Source organism: Nematolebias whitei, chromosome 7 (genome assembly GCF_014905685.2).
Source record: "Nematolebias whitei isolate Nwh7 chromosome 7, NemWhi1, whole genome shotgun sequence".
Classification (NCBI taxonomy): Eukaryota; Metazoa; Chordata; class Actinopteri; order Cyprinodontiformes; family Rivulidae; genus Nematolebias; species Nematolebias whitei.
The window spans coordinates 46,277,730-46,299,974 of record NC_056504.1 but is presented as its reverse complement, the minus strand read 5'-3'; the positions used below and the strand labels follow the sequence as shown (position 1 = coordinate 46,299,974).

The following is a 22,245-nucleotide window of genomic DNA, read 5'->3' as shown; positions in this document are numbered from 1 at the left end:
ATCCATCCATCAATCCATCCATCCATCCATCCATCCATCCATCCATCCATCCATCCATCCATCCATCCACCAGTTTCTTTATTTTTATTAACTTTTAAACCAGACAAATCCGACAGAGATCACAGATCTCTCTTGCAGGGGAGGCTTTGACCTACAGGCCATTAAAAGAACTGTAACTGCTCAAAAAGTCGTGCTGCTCTGAATAGTTTATTGTAAATATGGTAAAACATGAGCAACCAAATACAGTATACACATAGAGTTTATATTCTGTATCTATAATACAAAATAACTTAATTTTACTGAAATTTACCGACAAAATTGGGTCCAAATAAGATTTAATTCGACTCTAGATTTGGAACACGGTCTTTCATTTGGGGACTCCCAATTTACGTTAATTTGTGACTTTTTTCCTTTTTTTTTTTTTTTTTTATGTATTCAAAGTTCAGGTTGTATTCAAATCACATTTTACTTGAATAGCAGTGATGTATGTAATGTTTAGCTCACTGTCTGTACCGCCCTGCCTCATGTTGTCACGGAGCACGAGCCTGAAGTTTTGATCCCAGCATCGTGCAGCAGATCTGCTCGCTCCACGGGGTCATCACTTTCCCAGATCCACACAGGACGTTTTTAATTCTCCCCTCAGTTATACACCTGTTCCCTCGGGACCTAACTACTGTTCCTTGAAGCAGAATAAAAGCATTTTTAGCTTGTGCTTCCTGCTGTCCTACAAAGCTCTCTGACTGGTTGAAAGTGTGAGAAACCCACAACAGATTGAAGCCCACACATTCAAGTGGAGATGCACGACTATAAACGATGAAGCCAGCAGAGATCCGATTGTCTCTACATAAATCCACCCATGCAACCTGCAGTCGCTGCAGCAAGGTCCAACTCTCAGGAGCATCTCATTCTGAAGCATGAGATCCATGCATTCATGACAAATTGTGTTGACACCATCTTCTCTTAAAACAAGTGAACTAATCACTCGGTTCCTGTTTGTGCAGCTCAGGAAGCCTCTGATGGAGAAGTTACGCAGAGAGAGGATCCACAGCAGCATCGAGCAGCTCAAGTCTCTCCTGCCTCCAGTTCCTCAGACAGAGCTCCACAGTCCAGACCAGAGCCTGGTCCAGACCAGCAACAAGACCAGAGTCCAGACTGCAGCGCCCTCTGGAGGCCGTGGTGGACACTGGAGGAATGGAGAATAAAACTCCAGCAACTTTTTATGTGACCAAGATAAACCTGAATGTGAAAGTTTCTACCAAAGAATTTAATCTCAGAACTCTATAATCCACATATTGTCATTTCAATCCCTTAAGAAATCTATTCGGATGTTAAATTCCTAATAGGTCAAATCTTAACTTTCTCATTTCTGTATTTTCAAATAAAAACAAACGATCCAGGCACCAGTTGTCAAGAGCGCCTGTTACAGGTGTCTAGTGTGTCTTGAAATTATTTTTAGGCATAGGACAAAATGATATACACACAGTTATTACAAGTGTATTTACTTTGAATCCTTTCCATTTCATTCGACAAACTAAAGTGTTTCGTTGTACAAAGGTGGAACTGCATGCTCATGCATTTATGTTTGTTTGCGTCTGTATTATGTGTAATTTATACTTTCACTCCGCAGAAACAACACTGACCTGTTTGAACCTGCTGTGGATGACGACAAAGATGGCGTTGAAGGTCTTACTCATAACAAAAAGAAAGACCCACGCCCAGAAGAAGCTGTGTTAGATTAAATTAACCAGCATCTGGTCCTGCACATAACTACATTAAGCAAAGAGTGAGCAATCAGTAGAGAAATAGATAAACAGTCTAAAATAAGTTTTTTTTTTTTTTTAAACAAATCACTGTAATGCCACTTTAGCTGGATTTGACGCTTTATCTGGTCTGCGGATTATCCATGCTGCTGATTTCTTACCTTAAACTGCTATATTTATACCCATCTGCTCCAAGCAGACTCATGTTCAGGCTGCTGTTTAATACACCTTATTTATATTACTGTACACATTATTATTGTTGTATATCTTAGATCCTTGTGTAAGGTTTATTTTTATATACAGTACTGCCAGTTGTTCATCACTGCAGACAATGACATTATGACATAATTATGACATGATGGCAGGACCTTCTCCTACTCCGCTCCTGTTTCCTGGAATATCTTTCAAAAAGACCTGAAGCTCTCGACCTTGACCTCTCGAAGTGGCTTTAAGAATCTGTTGGACTCCTGGCAAGGACCAATGCAGACACGTTCCTGTTTTTAGTTTTCTACATTCACCTCAGTATATTTTAAAAAATATGTACGCCTCTTTTATAATTGTCTATTGTTGTCGCTGTTGTCCATTGTTGTCATCAGTCTTTGTTGAAATCAGGTCTCTCTTGTAAATGAGTCCTCGAGGCTCAATGGGATTAACTTGTCTAAATAAAGGTTGATTGAATGAATTATGACACCTGCAGATATTTATGAAAAGCTGATTAAGTAGCATCCCTGTGATCTGCTGAGCAACACTTTATTACCAATCATCATATATCAAAATTATACAACTTTTTCCTTTAATTATTATCTTCAGTTGACAACCCATCTTTTCCCCCCTTCTGGTAAAATCTGCATACAGTTTTAGAATATATTGTACAATACTTGCCAAATTATAAGTTCTACTACTTTTATCATCCACTGAGAAACACATGTATAATAGGTTTTGTCTAATGTACCTTTTGGTACAAGGACTCTTAATAGTTGTTTAGATTCATTATTTATTATATGTCCAGGGTGTCCCCCGCCCCTCGCACAGTGATCGCTGGACATGGACACCGGTGACCCAAAATGGAAGAAGCGGGTAAAAGATAATGGATGGATGGGTTCTCAGAGCTAAATAGTTTGTACCATAAGCAAATGCTTATATTTGTATATTTTGTATGTATTTTTTTTCTTATATTTCAGCAGCAAACTGGTTGATCCACTCTGAGAAGGTGCTATTTATAAGACTGAGCTGAATACAGCACCTCAGACTGAAGAAGTCTTTCGGATGAAAGACGAAACGTTTCTACTTTTTTATTTTATTTTATTTTTTGCTTTGTTTTGTTTTTTGAATGTCCAGAGGACAAGACTGAACTTTTTTATACTCGTTTTTTGGTTTTTTAGAACTTTATTAATAATACAAAACAGAACAAAACAACAAGATGTAAACTCTCCATTGGTGTCATAACTACGTTTAACAAAAAGTTTTATTTTTAATAATGAAAGAAAAATAAAATTAGAAACAATTGTTTTTTTTTTAGATATCTGTTGTGAAATTATTCTAGTAGTTTTCCAGATTTTTAATCTACTTAATGAAGATAGTATGACTTAATTTTTTCATAAAACAGGGGAAGGAGGGCTTGTTATCCCTCCACTTGCTACAGTGAATGTGGTGCTTGCTATTACAATTTATGGAATCAGAGAATGATTATCCTGATGCATGCTCAGGATCAGAGAATGAGCTTAAGTTAGCCACACAAAATAAAATGACATCAGCATCAAAAGAAGGAACATTAAGTTTGAGATTAATCTAGATTCTAATGCCTGTCCAAAAACTTTACGAGTATTGACATGAAAAAATAAAAATACTCAAGGGATATCATGGTTCCCACTGGCCCTACTTCTTCCAGTAGGTTTGTTTCCCCCAGTAAGTTAATGTAATTGTGTTTTTTTTTGTTTCCAAAGGCAGTGTGTTTTTTTTAAATGTCATTGTGTTTTTTCAATTGTCATGTTTTGTTCTATGTTTTTCAATTTTCTCGTGTTTTTTAATTGTAGTTGTTTGCACTTCAGGCCACCGTACGGTATTCTGTGAAACTTTCATTTCAATTGTTTGGTATCTTCTGCACATATTTTATTGTGTCAAAGTACACAGACATGTTTTTCTCTGAGTATAAAAGCTGGATCATTTTTTTGAGTTTGTCTTTTACAAAGATTTTTCTTCAACTTTTTCTTCATGATTAGGCTGTTTTGCAACAGTTGGGATATCCTGATGCATGCTCAATAATCCAGGTAGAAAAATCTAAAAAAAAAAGTTAAGTCTGGTCCTCTGGACGGGTTCAAAAAAGTTGGGATGCTTCATCACCACTAATGCCTCTGTACATGTGTGAAAACTACTTGAACCATTTATTAATTTTAAATAAAAATCAAAAACAAATCTCGAGCAGCTTTTTCTTTTTTTTTCTTTCTGTTGCAAAATTTAACTTAACTAATTGGCAAAACAGTAGCAAAAGATAATCTTACAAAAGACAAAAGTCATGGAATATTAATCCCGATTAAAGTGCAAGACTTTTTTTTATGAATAATTTAAATCCTACAAAGTGTTGATACGTAGACTGAGACTATAAACAAACAACAACAAAAAAACAATATCTTGAATGGTCATTCAACATTCATATAATACAAATTTTACAGTATTATATGTTTTTAACTTTGTTTAACACATAATTTCAGTTATGAAAAATGACTGCAATAAACCTGAAATCAATGTTTTCGGTGACGTCCACGTCGCTCACGTTGCGTAGAAGCTGATTGGTTGTTGAGAGCGACGTACGTACTTACGTCACGCACGCAGCGTCACGTCTTAGCCGACCATGGCGGAATGTGGTCGAGTTGACAGCAACACAAGCAGTGGCCACACCATGGATAAAAGCATAACTCTTCCGCCTGACGAAATATTCCGCAACCTGGAAAACGCAAAGAGGTTCGCTATAGACATAGGTAACCGGAAACTTTCAAGTTTGTTTAATTTAAAAAGTGCTAACTTTCAGATGGTTGCTAATCTTCGTGTTTACGCTGCCGCAACGGATGCCTGTAAACAAAATGAATAATTGTTTTGCGTTATTTTACTGCTGAACCAAACCTTGTGAGCTTAAAGGATTATTTTCTTAAGAGGATGTTTAACACATCCGGATCAACTACATGTCAACAGCTTGACGCTAGCTATCTGTTTATTCAGCTGTTTTGCTGGTTTCCAGTTCTCACCAGTGATTTTACTCCAACAGGTGGATCCCTGACTAAGCTAGCTTACTACTCGACTGTACAGCACAAAGTGGCCAAAGTGCGATCCTTCGAGCACACCACGAAGGTACGAATGTTAATACATAAACAAGCAATATTTCTTTTGAGCATCAGGAGTTTAAAGTATCTTCTCTGTGCTCCTCAGGAAGCTGCCAGTGACAAGCTGTATGAAATATCCGTCCAGGAAGAGGTGACCGCACGCCTGCACTTCATCAAGTTTGAAAATGCTTACATCGAAACGTGCTTGGACTTCATCAAGGACCATCTGGTCAACACTGAAACCAAAGTTATCAAAGCCACAGGCGGAGGGGCTCACAAGTTCAAGGAGCTGATCGAGAAGAAGCTTGGCCTCAAGTGAGTAGCGCGTGTGGAGGTCTGCTCTGCTCTCGGCTTTTTGGTAAATGCTGCACGTAGAACTGGAACATGTGCTTGTATGACGTGACAGGGAGCTCCATATTGTAGAGAATGAAATTAAAATGGGCAACAGTCTCCGCTTTAACGGGTGCACACAGCCAGTGTCCTGCCTCCTGCTGTGAAACGGAGCTTTGTTTGTTTTCTTTTATTCTGCAAGTGTCAGACTTTATGAAGAATGTTCAGCTTTTCTGGTTCTGACTTCTGCTTTGCTGGCTAACAAAATATCGTGGACACAGCCTATACAAGAGTTTCACTTTTCACAGATAATTTTGGTTATATATATTCATATTGACTAAAGGAAACTAAAACAATCAGATGGTGTTTATTGTTATTATTGGGCGGTATGAGATTCTGACGGTGTGAACAAAATCACCACGGTTTCACGGTAATAAGAAGTTATTGCATCACAGGAGTTGTTTGCTTTTGTTTAAAAACACTAATTCGGTCCTAAACGACTTCAAAATGTATAGTAAATTCATCGCCGTCAAAACATACAAGAGCACAATATTAGTATTGCAAAGGACTGCAATAAATCCAGACCATTATATTTCAAGTACAAACCGGATTCCAAAAAAGTTGGGACACTAAACAAATTGTGAATAAAAACTGAACGCAATGATGTGGAGGTGCCAACATCTAATATTTTATTCAGAGTAGAACACAAATCACAGATCAAAAGTTTAAACTGAGAGAATGTATCATTTTAAGGGAAAAATCTGTTGTTTCCAAATTTCATGACGTCAACAAATCCCAAAAAAGTTGGGACAAGTTCATTTTCACCACTGTGTGGCATCCCCCCTTCTTCTTACAACACTCAACAGACGTCTGGGGACAGAGGAGACCAGTTTCTCAAGTTTAGAAATAGGAATGCTCTCCCATTCATGTCTAATACAGGCCTCTAACTGTTCAATCGTCTTGGGCCTTCTTTGTTGCACCTTCCTCTTTATGATGCGCCAAATGTTCTCTATAGGTGAAAGATCTGGACTGCAGCCTGGCCATTTCAGTACCCGGATCCTTCTCCTACGTAGCCATGATGTTGTGATTGCTGCAGAATGTGGTCTGGTATTATCGTGTTGAAAAATGCAGGGTCTTCCCTGAAAGAGATGACGTCTAGATGGGAGCATATGTTGTTCTAGAACCTGAACATAGTTCTCTGCATTAATGGTGCCTTTCCAGACATGCAAGCTGCCCATGCCACAAGCGCTCATGCAACCCCATACCATCAGTGATGCAGGCTTCTGAACGGAGCGTTGATAACAACTTGGGCTATCCTTGTCCTCTCTGGTCTGGATGACATGGCGTCCCAGTGTTCCATAAAGAACTTCAAATCGTGACTCATCTGACCACAGAACAGTCTTCCATTTTGCCACACTCCATTTTAAATGACCCCTGGCCCAGTGCAAACGTCTGAGCTTGTGGAGCTTGCTTAGAAATGGCTTCCTCTTTGCACTGTAGAGTTTCAGCTGGCAACGACGGATGGCACGGTGTATTGTGTTCACTGACAATGCTTTCTGGAAGTATTCCTGAGCCCATTCTGTTATTTCCTTGACAGTGGCATTCCTGTTTGAGGTGCAGTGACGTTTAAGGGCTCAATTTCCTTTTTCCAGCCACTTATTGCTACTTGTCCAAACTTTTTTGGGGATTTGTTGACACTGTGAAATTTTGAATCAACATATTTTTCCTTTAAAATGTTACATTTACTCATTAAACTTTTGATCTGTCATCTATGTTATATTACAAATAAAATATTGACATTTGCCACCTCCACATCATTGCATTCAGTTTTTATTCACAATTTGTTTAGTGTCCCAACTTTTTTGGAATCTGGTTTGTACTTTGTATTCATCTGCATGCTTATGTCATTGTTGCCTAAATGCTATCAGTTATTGTTTAAACATGATTATTTTATTAAAATAATAGCACAGTTCTACCTAATATAGCATTTTATAATTATTTAAATTTGAATGCACAAGAAACCTGACAAAAACTAAAAGGAGGCTGACATAAGACAAGTGAACATATTGACCGTCGCCGTGTTTAAAATCAGTGTGTGAGCTTCTTTTTGGGCTCGAGACACATTTGAAACCCATTTGTGATCAGCATTTTTATCATAACATTTTTATTTAAGATCAAAGCTAAACTTTTAACTTAATCGCAAGTATTGAGAGTAAATGTAACCTTTTCTTGCATTTAATTTAAAAGTAGTGTCTGATAAAACGCATAGACGCACACAGTCTTTTTGTCTTTGGCATCTTTAAACTGTAAGAATTTAACGAACATTGCACGTTTATTTTTTAAGAGTACTGTAAAATGAAATTAATTTTACAAATTGTAGTTTCTGATGATAAATAAAAGAGGCACAAAGCTCTAACTCTAGTTTGACTTTATCCAACATTTGTCTGAAATTGACGCAAGCTAACCCGGTGTTTATCCGTTCTGGCAGAGTGGACAAGGAGGACGAGATGACCTGCCTCATCAAGGGCTGTAATTTTGTTCTGAGGAACATACCACACGAGGCGTTCGTGTACGCCAAGCATGCTGACTCAGAGTTCCGCTTTCAGACCACTAATCCAGACATCTTCCCCTACCTGCTCGTAAACATCGGCTCTGGGGTGTCCATAGTCAAGGTAATGACTAATAATCAAGGGTTTATTAAGGCAGTTGCTCAAACTGATTTAAATATATATTTTTAATGATGTGCACAGATTGTGTTTTTTTTTTTGTTTGTTTTGTTTTAGAGCTTTTCTTGCAGATGTGAAAAAAGATGATGAATGCAAATGATACTTGTAAATGACATCTTGAACTTTATAAAAGTTTTTTTTTTTTTTATGATTCACGCTGGGTACCTTTTATTTTCATTCCTCACTAGGTTGAATCAGAAGACACATTTGAGAGAATAGGAGGAAGCTCAATAGGTGGGGGAACATTCTGGGGACTTGGAGCTTTGCTTACCAAAACAAAGGTATCTCAAATCAGCTGCTAAATCAAATGTTTTAATCATTGATCATCACTAGGCTTCCATCTGTTTTCCATTTCCTGTTGTTCCTGCAGCGGTTTGACGAGTTGCTTCAGTTGGCCTCGAAAGGGCAGCATACAAGTGTCGATATGCTTGTTAAAGACATTTACGGAGGATCTTATGGATATTTGGGCTTGACTGGAGATCTTATCGCAAGTAGTTTTGGGAAGTCTGCAACCGCTGACAAAGGTGACGCACAGACACGTGGATTTTACGTCATTATGTTTGCAAACAACTTGATTATTGAACGACAGGAAATGGCTTCCATTTATATGTATCCAGTCAAGTTAAGTCCGGTCCTCTGGTCTGTTTCTGTCCAGAGGACCGGACTTAACTTTGTTTTTTTTAACCTGGATTCTTGAGCATTAACTTTGATGTCTTACATAGAGTTTGTTTGCTGATGTGGCCAACAATGAAGCCCCACAATGAAACTATCATTTCAGAAGTAAAGCATTTGCTTGTGTGGTTTTAATAAGTAGTTGTAAAACATAGGAACAACGGCTGTGAGTAGCTTTCATTAATATTTAAAAAAAAAAAAATCTTAGCTGCAGTGGTGGCCAGTTTCAAACTATAACGTGTCAACATTTTATGTGAAACTCAAAACTTTGGCTTTTGTTGAATTTAATTTCATTAGATTACTCCATTACTTAGTGTACTGCTAAATACACCCCATCATCTTTACTCGCTTCTTCCTTTTTGGGTGACGGGGTTCACTGGTACCCATGTCCAGCCATGGCTGTGCGAGAGGCGGGGGATACCCTGCCTGGACTGGTCTCCAGTCCAGCAAAGGGACACACACGAGACAAACAACCATTCACTCTCTCACTCACACCCAGAGACAATTTAGAGTTACCAGTCAGCCTAACATGCATGTTTTTGGTTTGTGGGACGAAACTGGAGTACCCGGGGAAAACCCACGCATGCACGGAGAGAACATGCAAACTCCACCCAGAAAGGCCCCCGGCTGAGATTTGAACCGGGACGACCTGCTCTCTGAGAGGCAGCAGCTCCACCAACTGCGCCTAAAACACACTCCTATTTAATTATTTTGCGCATCATTCTTTAAAGTCCTTGTAACGTTTATAGATCGTAGCCCTGCAGTCACTGCAACCTTAACAACGAAACTTTCTGACTTTAAACACTGTGATAGATGGTGCAGATGTCTGTTTCTCTTATAACAGAAGAGTGGAATTTCAAAAGCTGAGTTGGAAAAGGCTTGATGCCCGTTGGCCCAGTTGGGAAATGAAGGAGTATCTCTGTTCAAGAGAAATCTGCAGCCTGCGCTGACCTACTGGAGTAAAGCCAACTGCTGCTGTTGAGCAACTGTTGCCCTCGTTTCTTCAGCTTTAGTTCAAAAGTACTGAAAATAGGTTTGATTTGGCTTTGTGGATGATACAAACCTGTCCCAGTGGTATCTGTGTGCATGTTTACCAGTTATACAGAATATTTATTCTCGTGGAACTCTGAATTGTAGAGTTTTCCAAAGAAGACATGGCCAAGAGTTTACTCCACATGATCAGCAACGACATCGGGCAGCTCGCCTGCCTCTACGCCAAGCTGCACAACCTGTCCCGAGTCTACTTTGGAGGCTTCTTCATCAGAGGACACCCTGTCACCATGCACACCATCACTTACAGCATCAACTTCTTCACTAAGGCGAGCCGTCGTCGGCTGCTACGACAGATTTGTTTGTTTTTTGCCTTTGCAGTTGAACTTTCTCATCTGCTCTGCCTGCAGCTCAAATGTTTCCCTCTTTGTGTTTTGCTGTTGCAGGGGGAAGTTCAGGCTTTGTTTCTGAGACACGAAGGCTATCTTGGAGCCATTGGAGCGTTCCTTAAAGGAGCAGAAGAAGACAGTAAGGGCAAACGCACTGCGAATGCTTCTTGTGTTTATTCACTCGTGACTCGTGCAAACACAAGAAAAGAGCTCAGATTGAAAACTTGTCCGGGCCTGAGTTTCAGAGCGGTCGTACAGGTACTGTAGGTTTACTTGTTGTTTGCAGCCCTGCAAAGTAATAACTGAACGTGTGGGAAGTTCCTGCAAATATTTTCCACAGCATAATGTGTTTTTGTTCACCCTGGGCTGAAGTATCTCACCGGGTGGCTTAATGTTGGCTAGGCCTGTCGCGATAAACAATAAATCAATTAATCGCATGGTAAATGGAAATTATCAACCTCATTTTCGTTTATGAAGGATGAAACGTCTCAACAAAACAAAAAACCGTCCAGATGACCTGACTGAACTTTGTTGGATTTTTTTACCTGGATTACCGAGCACGAACGTTGATCGAACCTAAATGTCTCGTTTTGTTTTTCCTCAGATCCAAACCTGTACAGTTGGGGTGAAAATTACGCGGGGAGCTCAGGTTTGATGAGCGTCTCTCCAGAGATGAACCCGATGCAGCGAGCTCGCAGCGGGACAGTAAGTTCACTGATGATAAGACCGGTTCATACCGGACCGTACCACTTCAATCAGCTTACTGCACTATAGTCGCTGGATTTTATTCCTTTCATACAATCTCATCAAAGTTTTTGATTTTCAGTGTATAATTCAGTCATCTCATCAATCTGATCATTCTTTTCATTTCCTTACATTCCTCTGTCTGCGTAACTCCTTCAGTTTCCTGTAAGTACCTCCACCTGCCCCTCTGCTCACTCCGCTTTGTTGTGAAGCTCTAAACCAAAGTATTTAGACTCGCCAGACTTTCCCTGCGTGCTCATATGGACTTGAGGGTGCTCAGCTTCTAGTCGCCTGCTTCCCTTTGGCTCATAACATCTCATTCTTAGATTAAATGACGGATGTCTGATGCTCAGGAGCAGTAAATGCTGTGCTTTTTGGTGTGATGCTTTTAGCTTGTAGGCTTCTGCAGACAAAAATCAGGAAATATTAACCTCCACTTTTAGCTGCTTTTCTGCATTTATTTATTCCCAGCTGGCAACAAATAAAACCTTCAAATGATACGTTAACTCATTTTGCTTTTCTTGGTGTCTTATAAAATGTGATTGTTTCTTAAAAGGACCTTTTTTCCCTATAATTAATAGTTGCGTAGCTGGTAAGTTTAAATTTTCCTTAAACTTTTTTCTATGAAATCTTTAGGATCTCTCATATTTCCATGCGTCCTGTTTAAAAAACAAAACAAATTTTAAAAAAATTGTTTAAACTGCCAGTGTTACAAAGAAAAGCAGAAAATTATGAAGTTCATTTAAAAAATATTTTTCTGGAGCAGTTCTCAGAATTTTCAACTTCAAAAAAAAAATAAAAATCTAGACAAACAGCATTTTTCTGCAAAAATGCAACGTGACCGCTGAGGGCTGAATGACGGCTGATGAAGCAGAAGCAAAATACTAGCAAAAATTATATATAAAAAAACTTATTAAAAGCCAAAAGTAGCACAATTATATGTAAAAGTAGCAAAATGTTAGCTAAAGATAAAAGTAAAAAAACAGCTAAAAGTAGCTAAAGCTAGCTAAGAAGTCAAGTCATCTTTATTTATAAAGCACATTTGAAACAGCAGCTGTTACCAAAGTGCTTAACAATAAAAATCAATGGGAGTAAATTAATGAAAAAATCAAATTAATGATAGTACTGATAAAATACCTAAAAGCATAAAAAAACATAAAAACACAGAACAAAAAATACTAAATTAACTCGCACTGTGTGAAATGCCAGAAAAACTACAATGGAGCTTGAGGGCCACGCTAAGAAAAAAATTAAAAGCCATAAAATTACCAGAATAAAGTCCTAGTATTACGAGAATAAAGTTGAACAAAGTCTTAATATTACGAGAGTAAAGTCGTACGAGACTTTTTTTTTTCTGCTCTTGTTTATTTATTAATTTTTTTCTACGAGTCAGATCCACGATGCGACCTGTCAATCAATCCAGTAGGTGTGTCAGCAAGTGACCAATTTGAAGCTAAATGCTCGTTACCTGCAGAGCTGCTGCAGCCCATCAGAGCCACCACCTGACTGTAAGCAGGTTCAAAGTCCTGATACTGGTAATAATGTTGAGGGGCAGGTTGTTCCAAAGTTTGAGGCCCATGACTGAAAAAGCCCGATCTCCTCTGATCTTCAATCTTGGTTTTGGAACGTCCAAAAGCAGCTGATCGGATGATCTCGGGCTCGAGAGGGAACAAATGGTTCTAGTAGCTCAGAGAGATGAGGGGGGTGCAAGGCCGTTTATGCACTTAAAGTTTAGCAGGAGAATTTTAAAATCAATTCTGGTACGCACAGGGAGCCAGTGAAGGGAGGACAGAACTGGTGTAATAGGAACTTCTACTACTAGAAGTTCTAGGCTTCTACTTCTAGGAACTAGCCGTAGCAAAAGTGTTGCTTAAAGCTAAAAGTATCTTTTTGTTGTTTGTTTCTGGAGATCCTCCCCTCTTTTGTTTCCAGTACAGAGGTCCAAACTCCATCTTTGCAAACCCCTGTGCTGCACAGCACGCAGCGATGGCTCTGACTCTTAAATTCAATATTTATGAATAAAACTGAGACTGTTCGTTTCTGCCTCTGCTGTTTCTAGTTTGACATGCTGGAGATGGACCGTCTGGAGCGGCAGCTGGTGAATCTGCCTCTCCTCCAAGACCCTTCCTCTTACATCCCCGACACCGTTGACCTCACGGAGGACGCGCCGGCCCGGGAATACTGGCTGTACTGCTTTGAGGAGGCGTTAGACGGGGTAGGAATGCAAAAGAGCGCCTCCTGAACTGGTTTCACACCTTGTGGTATATAGCAGCTTGTAAATAAACAAATTGCAGAGTTTATTCTTTATTGTCACAATCTTCCAGTAGAAGAACGTTTGAATTGTTCCCCTTTTAAGTGGAATATGGTTTCGATGTTTTGCTCTTATGATGAGACAATAAAGTAGAGCACAGTAGTCCCTCGCTACTTCGCAGTTCGACTTTTGCAGACTCGCTGCTTCACGGTTTTTCAAAATAAGAGTGGACACGACACACAATTGGCTGATTGATGGATGAGCTGCACGAGCGGCATGGATTGTTTGTTTAAAATAAATTAAGTGATTGCAGCCCACAGGTGCAGGGAGAAGCTCCCTCCTGCAGCCTGTCATGATCTCCTTCTCTGCCACGCCCACATTTCTGCTCCGTGCTGCAGAGCTGTGTGAAGGGTTAACCCTTTGCTGTCCTGCTGCACTTCTCTACAATTTACATTTAAATAGCGTAATGTATTAAATAAACAATCCATGCTGCATGGATTGGGCTCTTTTAGAGCGTTAAAGGCTCCCATAGACTCGCCACGCCTACTGGATTGATTGACAGGTCGTGTCCCGGATCCGACTTGTAAAAAAATAATAAAAGAAACGAGAGTTGCCGGCGGCCCAGAAGTTGCGGCAGCAGTGTTGTTTATTTATATGTTGTTAATCAAAAGTTATAATAATTTTTAAAAAAAAGAACAGGGAGCGCTGGCCCTGCAGCCCACACATCAGACCGACCCACTGGGGAATCTCCAGACGTCCTGATTGCGCATCCTTGCAACTGGTTGCTCGGAACGCAGAGAGCAGTTGATGTCGCCTACAAAACAGTCCGTCGCCGGGCTGTTTATTGTGCAACACCGAGTACGCGTATGCGGTCGTAAAAATAAATTTTTGCGCAGACAGGGCTTGCGGTCGTCCGCTTCAAGTCTGCGTTGTGTCCCCTCGAGTACGCATGGACCACTTGTACTACTATCCCTACTTAGTGGTGTTTCACTTATCGCGGGGAGGCATGGTCCCTAAACCCGGCGCTAAACGAGGGACTACTGTAATAAAAACCAGAACCAGTTCTGAGCTGTGCTGATGGCTGCTTTTCTCTGCTGGAGCAGGTGGTAAAAAGAGCGTTGGCGAGCCAGCCTGACATGCCGGAGGCGGCTGTGCGAGCCGAGAAGTTTCGCCAAAAGTACCGACACAAGCTTCAGACCCTGCGCCATCAGCCGTTGTAAGGATTCCTACTGGCTGTGTTTGTATTTAACTAGACGTGGCCTGTTAGTCCAAACTAAAAACTTTCTCTGCATTAGTTTTACATCTTCGTACCTGCCTGTTGTGCTTTCTCCATAAATGTGAAAATATGTTTATTTTTGTTTATTGTTTCAGTTTTAGGAGTGGGATGCTTTGAGCAAGTGTGTGTTAGTTCTGTTAGTGGTTCGGAATGTTCAAGATTAATCTGCTCTTCAGTTTTATTCAAGAGAATCTCAAACTTTTTGATTCTTCGGGCGTCGCTTTTCCAATAATCCAAATATGAGCAGAAAGTAGAAAACGGTTTTGCCGCCGCCGCCTCGTTGTGTCTGTTCACGTTTTTCTTTGGCTAACGTAGAGTGCTTCTCTTCTCACCCAGTGCTTATGGATCCCTCACTGTCAGAAGTCTGTTAGACACGAGGGAACACTGTTTAAACGAGTTCAACTTTCCTGACCCCTACTCGAAGGTCTGAGTGAAATCTGTCGAATCTGTTTTTATGTCTTCTTTGTCTTCTCCGGTTCGGTCTTTGTGCTCTCACAGCGAGACAAATCATTTATGACATTTCGTCTTTTACATTTCTAAATGTTATTGAAAAGCCAAATTGTGTCATTTGAACTGAGTCCCGTTGTTGCCGTGTTTCAGATTAAGGAGCGAGAGAACGACGTGGCTCTGAAATATTACCAGAAGGCGGTGACGTCCTTGGACCAGCTGAGCTCGGAGGACAGGCAGTTCGCTCTGGTCAGAGGCGTCCTGGCTGGGAACGTGTTCGACTGGGGAGCCAAGGCCGTGTCAGAGTGCGTGCTGCTTTAAATCCTGTTAACATCCTGGTTGAGACTTCATTTTTGTATTCTTTTTATTGTTGCAGCAGCTGCTCCCAATATCTGTTCTACTTACTTACCTTAAGTTTCATAATCCTCCACATGGACTAAAATGTACTGGATTATATAAACGTTTAGCTCATAACTTTTAACACGAAATGGTATTCTTTTAGTCTGACTGCACCTTTTTTTTTAGTTTGTTTGGAAAACTGTTTATGCTTGTACAAATTTCACTTTTTAAAGCTTTTGTCCTAATGCATGCAGTGTCCTGGAGTCGGATCCCGAGTTTGGGTTTGAAGAAGCGAAACGGCAGTTGGAAGGTACCCGAGAGTTCGCGTTTAACGCCGTTTACACTGCAGGAACATGGCGAGCAGTAAATAAGCCGAGTGGCAGCTTCAGCTTCTTTAAACCTGAAACATTATTACATTTGAAAAAAGCAAATTGGAGACTGAAAGTGCTCGTTTGGTCGATATTTATTTTCAAGTGAAGGGTTTGTGAAGTGTGCAGCTTGTGTGGATAGTTTGAGGGAATATATTTTAAGCTGGGGGAGTAACAAAGTGCTCGTCTTAGCTGCAGGACAGCAGGATGGAGACTTTAGGTTTAGAGGAGCGTGCAGTATTTGTTCTAACCTCTGCTCAGACACAATAAGTGTATTTAAGCCATCTAAAATATCTCGGAGCCTGTTTATTAATTTATTTACCTTTTTATTTAACCAAGCAAATCCCTCTGAGATCACAGATCTCTTTTGCAAGGAGGCCTGGGCCTGAAGGCAACTGCTGGATAAAAATATCCTGTGTTCATTTTGTTTAGTCAGAGAAGACGCGCTCGAGGACACAAGAAGATTTTTAACTGGTTTTACTTGAAAGGGCAAACTTTCACAACAGGTTACACAGATGTACAGAAGGTCTACATGCATGGAGCCCAGTCACGAGAATCTGCCACGGACAGCGCGCAAGCTTTGTTTTTATCAGCTCACAGGCAGACACTGATGACCTCGGCCATCTAGCTGCACATGCAGGATCATATCAGCTCCTCATTCAGCTCTCTGAGAGAGAAAGTAACTCTGCTAACTCCAACACATGGTTCATGGGCAGTTAACATTCTTAAAAAAAACATCCATAAACCTTGACCAAAATCCCCTGACAGCAGCCTAACGTGCACGTTTTTAGACTGTGAGAGGAAACAGGAGCACTCGGAGAAAACCCACGAGGAGAAGGAGCAAACTCCACGCAGAGAGAAACCCCCAGGTCCAAGCCAGGGATGGAAACCAGGACTTTTTGCTGTGGGGCAACCGTGCAAACCACTGATCCATCATGCTGCCCAGATCCTAAATTCAAATCGGTTCGTGCACATGTTGTGTTGTGCATTCATTCAACCTTTATTTACACAGGTTAGTCCCATTGAGCCTCGGGGACTCATTTACAAGAGACACCTGATTTTAACAAGGAGTGATGTCGACAGTGGACAATAGACAATCATAAAATAAATCATACTAATTGAGAAGAATAAATGAAAGAAAATGGTATTAAACAAAAAAAAAACGCAACAAAAACAGCTACATTATAAAGAGGTGTAGAAAACTAAAAGCAGGAACATGTCTCCGTTGATTTTTGCCATGAACTTTGCAGATTTTTGAAGCCACTTAGAGAGGTCGAGAGCTTCAGATCTTTCTGTAATATTAAATAAAGATGTTCCAGGAAACGGGAGCGGAGAAGGAGAAGTCCCTGTTGCCTAGTTCAGTCCTCACTGAGGGAACACTGCAGGTAATAATGTCCTGAGAGCGCACGCTGTAGCTGCACTCACGCTGAGACATGTAGGAGGAGATGTATGAAGGCAGCAGACCAAGAAGTGATTTAAAGATGAAAATGTACCAGTGAGAGAGTCTGTGTGAAGTTAATGGTGACCAGTTAACCAGTGAATACAGGGTGCAGTGGTGGGTATGGTAATCACAGCCAGTTATGAATCTTAGCGCACCGTGATAGACAGAGTCCAACATGACTTTCTGGATCACTTTTCCATCAGATATTTAGGTGAAAGAGCATGTTTTGCAGCACAGCTGTGACCCGTGCGCAACATATTGTCACAGAGTTCATGAACATGCCAGGAGCAAAAGTAACATTATGTAAATACCATAGTTACAATTTCTTCTACGAATTAAAAGCTCATTTGTAGCTACCCTTTGAGTCAGCAGTAATATTCCAGAAGGACGGGTATCTGCTTCTACTTATTTCACACAACCTCAGAGAAAGACGTTTTTATGGGATTTTTGAAAACTCTCGCTCAAACTGACTTTTGTTTCCTCCCTCAGAGCGTCCGTGGCTCGTTGATTCCTATGACCAGTGGCTGGAGAGACAAAAGGTCAGGCTCTCTTCACCGACCGCTTCACTGTTGCACAAAGTTCAGTAGAACGTCTTCAACAGAGAATGTCCCAACGCTGATTTATGACGTGCTGTTTTTGTGTTTGTGCTCTCGAGGATTAATGCTTGGATACGAATTATCCTGGTTTTCTGTTGCAGGGTCCTCCTCACAAGTGTGCCTTGTTTTTCGTAGATAATAGTGGCGTGGACATCATTCTTGGGGTGATGCCCTTCGTCAGAGAGCTCCTCTCTCGAGGAACAGAGGTGAGGATCTAAAGACCTCGCTATAAATATTTACTGCCTTTGGCAGAAACCTTTCAAACTCACGGATGTGCTGAAATGTTCAGGTTGTGTTGGCCAGCAACTCTGGTCCAGCGTTAAATGATGTAACGAACAGTGAGCTGCAGATCCTGACCGAGAAAATCGCTGCAATGGATCCTGTGATTCAGTAAGTCTAAGCCATGCTTTTTATTTATTTTAGTTTTGTTTTCAAAAGAACCAGTGAAGATTCTAGTCCTGATTATTGTGCAGATTTCAGTAAACTGTAAATGAAATTCATTAAAACTTATTTCGTATGTGAGATGCTGTAAGTTGTTAAAACCATCAGTGACGTGTTTGTTGATGTGCAGGGCCGCCCTGAGGGAGGACCGGCTGACCTTAGTCCAGAGCGGTTCCAGTTCTCCTTGTCTGGATCTCAGGTCCATTACTTTCATGTTTTTGCCCATGTCTGTGTACGTGTGTGCACGTGTCCATATTGTGTTAGTAAAATACCTGATGGACCACGTGATAGATTTTAATTCAGGGTGTCCCAGTTACTTTCAGATTGAGTACAAGTACTCGGTCTGGGTACTTGCTGATACTGAGTACAGATGGCGAGTAGTTAGTGATTTAGTACTTTAACATTCCATCCATCCATCCATCATCTGCTTGTTCTGAAGTCGGGTCGTGGGGGCAGCAACTTGAGCGAGTACTTGACTTGAGCAGGGAGGCCCAGACATCTCTTTCCACAGCCTCTTCCAGCTCTTCTGGGAGGACTCCAAGGCGTTCCCACACCAACTTAGAGACGTAGTCTATCCAGCGTGTCCTGGGTCTTCCCTGGGGTCTCCTCCCAGTCGGACATGCTCGAAGCACCTCCCTAGGGAGGCGACCAGGAAGCATCCTTACCAGATGCCCAAACCACCTCATCGGGCTCCTCTCAATATGGAGGAGCAGCGGTTCTACTCCGAGTCTCTCCTGATAACTGAACGTCTCACCCTGTCTCTAAGGGAGAGTCCAGTTACTCTGTGCAGGAAACTCATTCCAACCACCTGTATCCACGATCTCATTCTTTTGGTCACTATCCAGAATTCGTGACCATAGGTGAAGGTAGGAACATAGACCGACCGGTAAACAGAAAGCTTCTCCTTACAGCTCAGCTCCCTTTTCACCACAATGGACCGGCACAAAGTGCGCAATACTGCAGACGCTGCACCAGTCCGTCTGCCAATCTCACGCTCCATTCTTCCCTCACTCGTGAACAAAACCCAGAAATACTTGAGCTCTTCTACATGAGGCAGAACCTCGACATGAAGAGAACAACAGAGAGCTTTAAATTACACAGACTTTAATAACACTTTACTTTTATTAAGAACCCAGAAAACAGTCGGCTGTCTTTACAGCACCTGTATTAATCTGAAAATATCTCCAAACTATTGATATTTGTCATTTTTTGTCCATGATTACTTGCAAAGTGGAAGTGGAAATGACATCACCAAACATAAAAATGGTATTGATGCTAAGTATTGGGGTGTTTTTATGAGTACAAGTACTTCATTCTGGTGTTGGGTAACACTAATTTTAATTAAACTCTCAGAAAGAAATCCAGCTGCACCTCATGAACTTTGCTATAATTCAGTCAGTTTTACAGATATCGAGGCATAATGTGATGTGGTAGTAGCTGAGAGTCCTCAAGACTTGAAGTCATAGCACGACTTGTAAAATCTATCACGCGATTGCTCTGAAGATTTCACCAAAACAGCTGCAGCTCTGCTCCTTCTGAGCAGGAGATGTTCTCAGTTTAAAACTCTGGCATGAAAGGCGGCGGCGAGATGCACGACTTCAGGGAACGCTAGGGCTTTAATTTTTAATCATGTTTTTATAAGCATTTTTCACAAACCATGTCCTAAAGCTGACTTTCTGTCTTGTGCTTCTCCAGCCGCCTGGACAAAGTGTTGGCGATGGTGGTGCGCGAGCGGCAAACCGACCTGGTGATCATCGAGGGAATGGGCCGAGCCATCCACACCAACTACTACGCCACGCTCAGCTGCGAGAGCCTCAAGATGGCTGTGATCAAGAACTCGTGGCTCGCCGACCGACTGGGAGGAAAGCTCTTCAGCGTGGTCTTCAAGTACGAGGTGCCGGCGGGGAAATCCAACGAGTACGACCCAGCGTTGACGCCGTAACGAGCCGGATGAAGTTCGCGCAGAGACAGACCCACATCAGAGTTGAGGTGGAGCTCTGAATGTAATGACTCAGACGGGGAGATTTTACAGCGCTTTTTTATTTTTATTTTCACCGATTATATTTTGGGGGTTCGAACATAAAATAGCTTTTTGTTTTGCAAGTTTATAACGAGCTCAGTCGGTTTGCTTTGGCTGTTAATGTCTGCTGATCACATTCACCACGGAGAAGTCTTCACTGCCTGTGCTCAGTCCTCTGAACGATATCATGCTGCCGAAACGACTCTTTTTTTCCACTTTTTGTGTTAAAAAAAAACACAAATCTTTAGCTGGCATGTGTGTTTTTGAGCTGGAGAGGAGTCGACAGCATTTATTCATACGGCAACTTTTATCCGTATCATAAAGTGTATTTAATGTGCCTTAAGCCTGATGTGACGCACACATCATTTACTCAGATTGCTTTCAATTCTTGTTAAAATCAATGACAAAAACATTATTTTCCATCACTCTTTTTGGTGCAGACTAAAAACAAATAATAATCAGATTGTGACGACCGGCAGCGCACTAATTGAAGATGATGTGATGAATGTTTGTCATTGTGCGAGCAGCATCTAAAGCAGGCAGGGTTTTATTCCTCCACTAGGTGGCAGTGTTTCACTGTAGATTCAGTTTTATCTAATCAAATGTTTCCCAAGGTGCTTGGTGTGAAAATTAACACTACATATTTCAGGTCAGATGTTTTTAAAGTGCTGCAGCAATGTGAATCTGTGGATTCACTCAAAGTATAAACACGTGGGGGTTCTGTCCCTCAGTCACCAAAAAGCACCTGAAGATCATAGCACCCCAGCTCTTATTGTGACGGTTGATTTGTAATTTTATAGAAAATATCAGACTTTAACATCAAGATGTTGACATAAAGGTTCATGTTGCAGTGTTAAATTTTCGCTTTGTAAATATGTGATATATAAGTATGAGTGTATATAAATATACATATATAAAACGCAGCCACTTCTGTTCACTCGAGCGCACCAAGCACAATATTTGTTTTCGTTTTCCTGACAATCAGTTTTAAATAAATTGTACAAACTTTTACCTGTTCCTTGGTGAGCATGCGTTAGTTTTTAGTTCGTGTCGTGAAAGTTTTTAATTTAATTTAATTTTTTTAGATCAGTAGAGAAATGAGGAGAGTTGGCCTATATTAAAAAGCCAACCTGCTCCTGGCAGAATCAAAGCTCGGCACCCTGAAACGAGGAGGCCGACTCCTGCTGAGGCGCTCCGAGTTGATAATGCATGAGGAGCCGCAGCAGGGGGTCCTCCTGCTTTTCCTCTCGCTTATCTCTGATTGCCTAAACACTCCAGAGCTGCACCAAGACCCACACCTTTGGTTTTCATCACGTCTGTTTGCAAATAGTCTGTTTTTGTTTCGTTTCCTGAGGGTGCACTCGTTAGTTTAGCTCCTCCAGGTTTGACACGACTGTCTTGGTGTGATTTCTTCATAAAAAGATTACCAGGAAGTGTTACGCACCTAGTATCTCCAAACGGCTCCACATTCAGAACACGTTTAATGATAACCTGCACTGATGAGCAACAATCTGACTGAAGCCAAAAACTTGGGTTTGTTTCATCCAAATAACTTTTTTTTTTTAAATTTTGTAATATTTTGATTAGAAGGCGCCTAAAACTTTTGCACAGCACTGCGTGTCTGGCTTGAATGTAAAAGGTTAACAGTTTATTGCGAACAATTTTATGTAATTTTCCCTTCAGTGCCAATTTAAAGGGGTTTTGTGAAAAGCATAACCCTTTGAACGTCGACCCGCAAATTTCAATAGACGTGTTTGCTGCAGCTGCAGCGGCACAGACTAATGTCTGCATGCTTTTATTTTTTTACTGTATAACTTTCTAATTATAGACGGGACTCAAAACACGCAGATACCACAGGCCCGGAGAAAACAGTGCTGCATTGACTGCAACTGTTTGCACAACACTAATTATGGCAGTTACCATCAACAAACATTTCAAAAGACTTACTTAGCAATGATTTTAACACTAGCTGAAGCTTTTGTCTCTTGGACCAGGGGTGCCCCAAAAGGGATGGCCGGGGGGGTCAATGCCCACCTTATAGTTTCTGGCTGGACAGCCCTAAATGCATAATCTGCCAAGTTAGCAATCGTTGTCATAAACTACCACATGGATTTTAGTAAAACTCTGCAAGTAATTGAACT

General features: G+C 41.0%; 1 protein-coding gene across 2 annotated transcripts; it reads left to right on the top strand.

Annotated features, from left to right (window-relative positions):
* The first annotated feature begins 4,608 nt into the window (after positions 1-4,608).
* Positions 4,609-20,316, top strand: pank4 (pantothenate kinase 4 (inactive)). Of its 2 annotated transcripts, XM_037679665.1 has the most exons (20): positions 4,609-4,735; positions 5,020-5,102; positions 5,181-5,389; positions 7,893-8,076; positions 8,319-8,411; positions 8,501-8,654; positions 9,940-10,121; positions 10,239-10,320; positions 10,786-10,886; positions 11,085-11,090; positions 12,985-13,140; positions 14,280-14,392; positions 14,789-14,876; positions 15,053-15,204; positions 15,493-15,548; positions 17,537-17,586; positions 17,745-17,849; positions 17,933-18,033; positions 18,215-18,283; positions 19,780-20,316. In XM_037679665.1, exons 1-20 carry the CDS (start codon positions 4,609-4,611, stop codon positions 20,024-20,026), a joined length of 2,358 nt encoding a protein of 785 aa, XP_037535593.1. In that variant the 3' UTR covers positions 20,027-20,316. The 2 variants fall into 2 exon arrangements, with proteins under 2 accessions (XP_037535593.1, XP_037535594.1); XM_037679666.1 differs by having other exon boundaries at positions 5,020-5,389.
* Positions 20,317-22,245: the final 1,929 nt, after the last annotated feature.